Below are 6888 nucleotides of genomic sequence, written 5' to 3'. Positions count from 1 at the left end.
CCATATAATCCATGTTATCAAATAAGATAACTCATATTATTTGCCTTGAACTGGATTATATGAGTCTCCACTACCATATGATCCAGTTTATTAAAGCAGATAACCCATATTATTTGCCTTGAACTGGATTATATGAGTCTCCACTGCCATGTAATCCATGTTATCAAATAAGATAACTCATATTATTTGCCTTGAACTGGATTATATGAGTCTCCACTACCATATGATCCAGTTTATTAAAGCAGATAATCCACATTATTTGCTTTGAACTGGAGCATATGTCTCCACTGCCATATAATCCATGTTATCAAATAAGACAACCTACATTATTTGCTTTGAACTTGATTATATGAGTCTACACTGCCATATAATCCAGGTTATCAAATCAGATAGCCCACATTATTTGTTTTGAACTGAATCATATGAGTCTACACTGCAATATAATCTAGGTTATCAAATAAGATAACCCACATTATTTCCTTTGAACTGGATTATATGAGTCTACACTGCCATATAATCCAGGTTATCAAATAAAATAGCCCACATGATTTGCTTTGAACTGGGTTATATGAGTCTACACTGCCATATAATCCAGTTCAAAGCAGAGAATCTGGACTTTATATGGCAGTGTAGAAGGGACCTGGAGAAACAAGAGCCTCTTCTTTGGATATATTAGGGTCCAAGCAGGCTGAGACTCATACAATCTGTCACAAAGCTTGGACCCATGGTGTACATGTTCCACAGATATATAAACCCCATTTTCCTAGTTTACAACAGACCTCACAACCTCTGAGGATGCCTACCATAGATGCAGGTGAAACATCAGGAGAGAATGCTTCTGCAACATGGCCATACAGCCCGGAAAAGTCACAGCAACCCAATGTCAATAAAGTTCTATTCTATTCTATATTTCCACCCAGCCTGTAAAGGGACTGTGAAACCTGAGATTTCAGGAGGACCATCATGGGATCAGAAGGACCCTCTATTTCTCATCATCCCTGGATGACATCCAGAGTTATTGGGCCTTTACATTTGTGTTTTGAAGAGGCTTAGGGGATTTTGCAGGGTAACAGGAAGGAACTGGTCACAGTTTTCACACAAAAAGGAATGATCAAATGTTTGCCTCGTTTTGGAGTGCCACCCCGCAAATAAAAATAAAAACACACCAAAAGAACCAATGGGTGGATTGAACCCAACAGTTTGAATTGCTACTTGTGAATCTTCCCAAAAAAAAGGCAGGTCTGGAGGAACTCAAGGAACCCAAAATATGTGATGGGTGGGAATCTTGTGGGTCCTGAACAAGAGAAGCCAAGAAAGCCACTTTCTGGCCCCGGATGCTCCATGCGCCTCATGGTTTTCCAGATGTGGACAGGCTTCCCTTCCTTAGGTTTTGGCTCAAGAGCTGACTGCAAGCGACATCAACAAACCTTGAAGAGAGAACAACTCGCCAATCTGCCAGGAATACATCAGTTTTGCACCCTGAGAATGGAAGAAATTGAGAGCTGCAGGGGGGAGGAGGATGGGTCTCTGCAGTTGGGGATATTGAGGCCCACATTTCCCATCCAGTGGCATTGAAATCCATGGGGTAGCTCAGAGCCAGTGCCCTTGCCTTTGCTTAGACCAGGATAGGACTCTCTGCAAATCTGGGCCTTGGCACTACAACTGGAACCACAGCAACACCAACAACAGTCACCCTTGGAAGCCCTGGACTTTTCTATTTTTCATCTTGGTTGGGTTCCTTTGCTTTTCCTTGCAAAAGATGCCTATCGTTTTTTAATAATTCCATGCTCAATTCTATTTGAACGGGGGTTTTTTTACACTTTAGATTTGTACATTGTATTGTTTCTTGGCATTGTTAGCTCCTTTGAGTTGCCTTTAAGAGAGGAAAAGCAGGATAGAAATATATATATATATATATATATATATATATATATGATATTAATATATCAACAGTATATTAATAATATAGAGAGAATAATATTTATATAATATGAATAATATAATATATACGCAATATTATTAATGATATATGTGATTATATCATTATTAATTTATTATTTTATACACTTGTTTTATAGGTCATTATATTATTATTAATATTGTATTTCTATTATTATTTTATATACTTATTATTATATGTAACACGAATATAAAATACAATAATCATAATAATATAATTACATATAATGATGATGAGGATGATGATAATAATAATAATAATAATAAACAACCCAGCTGGGATCTCCAGGTGTGCCCAAAAATGCCATTACAGATGTTCTCAAGGAAAGGGAAGCAAATGGGAAGGGGGAAGGGAAGGAAAATCAATGAAAGTTAAGGGAAAGAAAGGGAAAGGAAAGGAAAGGGATGGGAAGAGAAAGGAAATGAAAGTTAAGGAAAGGGGAAGGAAAGGAAAGGGTAGTTAAGGGAAGGGAAGGGAAGGGAAAGGAAAGGAAAGGAAGGAAAGGGAAAGGAAAGGAAAGGAAAGGAAGGGAAGGGAAGGGAAGGGAAAGGAAGGGAAGGGAAAGGAAAGGAAGGGAGGGGAAGGGGAAGGGGAAGGGGAAGGGGAAGGGGAAGGGGAAGGGGAAGGGGAAGGGGAAGGGGAAGGGGAAGGGGAAGGGGAAGGGGAAGGGAAGGGAAGGGAAAGGAAAGGAAAGGAAAGGAAAGGAAAGGAAGGGAAGGGAAGGGAAGGAAGGGAAGGGAAAGGAAAGGAAAGGAAAGGAAAGGAAAGGAAAGGAAAGGAAAGGAAAGGAAGGGAAGGGAAGGGAAGGGGAAGGGGAAGGGGAAGGGGAAGGGGAAGGGGAAGGGGAAGGGGAAGGGGAAGGAAAGGAAAGGAAAGGAAAGGAAAGGAAGGGAAGGGAAAGGAAAGGAAAGGAAGGGAAGGGAAGGGAAGGGAAGGGAAGGGAAGGGAAGGGAAGGGGAAGGGAAGGGAAGGGAAGGGAAGGGAAAGAAAGGAAAGGAAAGGAAAGGAAAGGAAGGGAAGGGAAGGGAAAGGAAAGGAAAGGAAAGGAAAGGAAAGGAAAGGAAAGGAAAGGAAAGGAAGGGAAGGGAAGGTAAAGGAAGGGAAAGGAAAGGAAAGGAAAGGAAAGGAAAGGAAAGGAAAGGAAAGGAAAGGAAGGGAAGGGAAGGTAAAGGAAGGGAAAGGAAAGGAAGGGAAGGGAAGGAAAAGGGAAGGGGAGGGGAAGGGAAGGATGGGAAGGGAAATAAAAGTTAAGGAAAGGGGAAGGAAAGGGAAGGGAAAGAAAGGAAAGGAAGCAAAACAAAAGGGCAGTTAAGGGAAGCGAAAGGAAGGGGAAGGGAAGGGAAAGGAAAGGAAAGGAAAGGAAAGGAAAGGAAAGGAAAGGAAAGGAAGAGGAGAGGAGAAGTAAGGAAGGGAAGGGATGGGATGGGATGGGAAAGGAAGGGAAAAGAAAGTCTCCGGTGTTTGCTGCAGCGGAGCCGCGTCAGGTTCTTTTCCGCCAGGGGCGCCCTCGCGCTCCGACCTGCGGACTCATTAGCCGCCGTTATCCCTAATTTCGCATCATGTTTCTCCCCCCCCCCCCCCCCAGCCCAAAGATGCCTCCGCTCCACGGGAGAGCCCTTTTCCCTGCCTGCCCGTGGGGAGGGGATGGGGAGGGGGAGGAGAGGGTCCTGCCCGGGAGGTCAGCCTCTTTCCCGCTACCTGCTTGTCCTGGGGGTCCTTGGGCTTGGGTCCCGGGGCGCGGTCGCAGAGGCAGCCCTCCAGGAGGTAGAGTCCGGCGGGCCTGGCGCTGGCGTCGCTCTCGAAGTAGAAGAGCATGTTGTGGAGGAGGGCGAACCAGCGGGGCTGCCATTTGGTGTTGTCGGAGCTGCGCTTGGCCAGGAAGCCCCGGCGGGAGCCCTCCTTCTTGGCCACCAGGCCCAGCTGCCCCGCGTGGCCCTCGTTCAGGCGCAGCGCCTTCTGCATGGTCCCCTCCTCCTCCTCCTCCTCCTCCTCCTCACAGGCCCGGCGCCTCGGCCATGGGGCCCCCGAGGGGGGAGAGCTGGCCCCAGGGGGGAGCGAGGCCGGACGCCTTCAGCACCAGCCGCGCCGGACGGGGCTCCCTCGGGGACTGGCGGCCGGGATGCTCCGTCGGGTCTCAAGGCTCCCTCCAGCCCCCCTCCCTACCCTCCTTCCTCACTCCCTCCCTTCTCCGCAGTTCCCTCCCGAAGCGGACGCCGGTGGACCTCCTCGACGAGGAAGAAGGAGAGGAAGAGGAAGAAGCAGCAGAGGCACAAGCAGACCCCCCCCCCCTCCTCTCCTCTCCTCTCCGTCGCCGCCAGTTCCACCGGCGTCATGACGCCAAACCCACGCCGCCGCCGCCGAATCAGGGAAACCTGCCTTCCCTCCTTCCCTGCTTCATTGCCTTCCTTCTTTCCTTCCTTCCTTGCTTCCTTCATTCATTCACTCGCTCCTTCCCTCCTTCATCCCTTCCCTTCTTTCCTTCTTCTCTTCCCTTCCCTTCTTCTCTCCTTTCCTTCCTTCATCCCTTTTCTTATTTCCCTTCTTCCCTTCGTCCCGTCCCTTCTCTTCTTCCCTTCCTTTCCTTTCTTCTTTCCTCCCCCTCCTTTCTTTCCTTCTTCCCTCTTCCCTTTCCTTTCCTTTCCCCTCCCTTCTTCCCACCCTTCCTCTCTCCCCTTCACTTCTTTACCTTCTTCTCTTCTTTTCTCTTCTCTTCCCTTCTTCCCATCTTTCCTTCATCCCTTTCCTTTCCTTCTTCCCTTCCTTCCCATCCTTTTTTCCTTCCCTCCTTCCTTTCCTCTTTCCCTCATTCCTTTCCCTTCTTTCCTTCCTCTCTTCCCTTCCCTTCTTTGCTTCCCTCTTCCCTTCCCTTCCTTCCTTCCTTCCTTCCTTCCTTCCTTCCTTCCTTCCTTCCTTTCCTTCGTTCCTCCCTTCCCTTCTTTCCTTCCTCTCTTCCTTTCCCTTCTTCTCTTCTCTCCTTTCCTTCCTTTCTTCATCCCTTTTCTTATTTCCCTTCTTCCCTTCCTCCCACCCCTTCCCTTCTTCCCTTCCTTTCCTTTCTTCTTTCCTTCCCTCCCTCCTTCCTTTCCTCCTTCCCCCTTTCCTTTCCTTTCCCTTCCCTTCTTCCCACCCTTCCTCTCTTCCCTTCACTTCTTTACCTTCTTCTCTTCTTTTCTCTTCTCTTTCCTTCTTTCCTTCATCCCTTTCCTTCCCTTCTTCCCTTCCTTCCCATCCTTCTTTCCTTCCTTTCCTCTTTCCCTCCTTCCTTTCCCTTCTTTCCTTCCTCTCTTCCCTTCCCTTCCCTTCCTTTCCCTTCCTTCCTTCCTTCCTTCCTTCCTTTCCTTCCTCCCTTCCATTCTCTTCTCTGCCCTTCTTCCCTTCTTTCTTTCATCCTTTTTCTTCTCTTCACTTCTTCCCTTCCCTTCCCTTCCTCCCTTCTTTCCTTCCTCCCTTCCCTTCTCTTCTTTTTCCTTCCCTCTTTTCTTCCTTCTCTCCTCCTTCTATCCCTCCATTTCTTCCTTCCTTTCCCTTTCCCCTTCTCCTTCCCTTTCTCTCCCTTCCTTCCTTCCCTTCCTTCCTTCCTTCCTTCCTTCCTTCCTTCCCACTAAAGGGGGACCAGACCCCAGGTAACCCTCACCTGCCTTTCCTCAATCTACTTAACATCTCTGGGGGATAGTACAGCTGTTGTCAGAGTCCACTCAAGCAAAAAGAGGTTTGGGCTCCCCAAGGAGGGAAAGGGGGGGGGGCTTTCCCTCACTGTCTGTTCATGGCCTGGGGCTCTCAGTAGCCAAAGGGGCTCCCAAAGGAGGGGAGCTTTGCAGTTAACTCTCTGTCACAGAAGCAGTACTGGATGCCCCCTCCTCAAAGCTCCAGGACCCCCATTCCTCCTCCTTCCCCTCCTCAGGGTGGCATCTGGGGGAGAAAAGTGGGAGCTTGTACTCCTCCAGCTACAAGGAAAGGTCAATCATAAAGTTATTGTTGTTACTGTTGTCCTTGACCTTCTCCACCTCATCCTGGTAGTCCCCTGCCCAAACTAAACCCCCGCCAAGTTAGGGAAAATAGAAAATTACCAGCCAAAAATAAAGTTTATATGCGGCTTCTTTGTTGGTCCACCCAACAGGAAGATTTGGCCAAATAAACCTGTTGAACGATTTCCTTGCTCCTCTTATCTGATTGAAGAGAAACCCTCAATGTTTTTCAGCCATAAAGAAAAGAGGGAAACAGCAGTGTGTCCCAACAAAGTGGCCATAGGGCCAGTCCCATTAGAAGGAAGTTGGAGGTGGTGCTCCAGGGGCAAGTGAGATGGCCCTTGTGTACCCACATCTATGGATATACTCTGCTATTGGTTTCGGTTCAATTACACTACATTACATGATTGTTGTTCCTGGGTTATAAATATCATTTCCTAATTGGATCTATCATAAAAACATGGAAAAGTTTATTAAACTGCGCAAACTTTGTCTTTGTAGGAGGGACATCCTGCTGCACATTTTGCTCTAGTTTTTCAATGAGTATCTCGTAGAGTCTCAGCCAATTCAACCTAGTTTGTGGCAGTATAATAACAATTTTCAAAGTGAGTACCGCACAATTAAACAGTTTGTGGCAGGCACTAAAACAAAGTTTCTGGAGTATAATGATGACTTTCAAAGTAAGTACTACACAATTAAACAGGAAATAATACTTTCAAACCAGGAACAGAAACAAAATCAGATTTTATTACATAGTGTAATGATAGAATCCTAATGTTGGAAGAGGCCCCAAAAGTCACCCAATCCAACCCTCTTCTGCCATAAGGGATAAACATCCAAGCACTCCTGACAGATGGTCATCAAACCTCTGCTTAATAATAATAATAATAATAATAATAATAATATAGAACTGTTGGAATTCAAGAACCATCTAAATAACTTCTGGCAGGCCTACCTAGTCAC

General features: G+C 46.8%; 1 protein-coding gene across 1 annotated transcript in view; it reads right to left on the bottom strand.

The window, feature by feature from the left end:
* The window catches only part of RASGRF1 (Ras protein specific guanine nucleotide releasing factor 1), a 53899-nt gene extending 49615 nt beyond the window's left edge, over positions 1–4284 (bottom strand). Inside the window, exon 1 of the mRNA XM_060755435.2 lies at positions 3659–4284. Coding sequence (XP_060611418.2) covers positions 3659–3922 — 264 coding nt within the window. The 5' untranslated portion in view covers positions 3923–4284. The remainder of the gene's footprint in view (positions 1–3658) is intronic.
* Positions 4285–6888: the final 2604 nt, after the last annotated feature.

The sequence above is a fragment of the Anolis sagrei genome, chromosome 9 (genome assembly GCF_037176765.1).
Source record: "Anolis sagrei isolate rAnoSag1 chromosome 9, rAnoSag1.mat, whole genome shotgun sequence".
Lineage (NCBI taxonomy): Eukaryota > Metazoa > Chordata > Lepidosauria > Squamata > Dactyloidae > Anolis > Anolis sagrei.
Note: the sequence above shows the minus strand (reverse complement) of the source record. Positions and strands in the feature narration are given on the sequence as shown.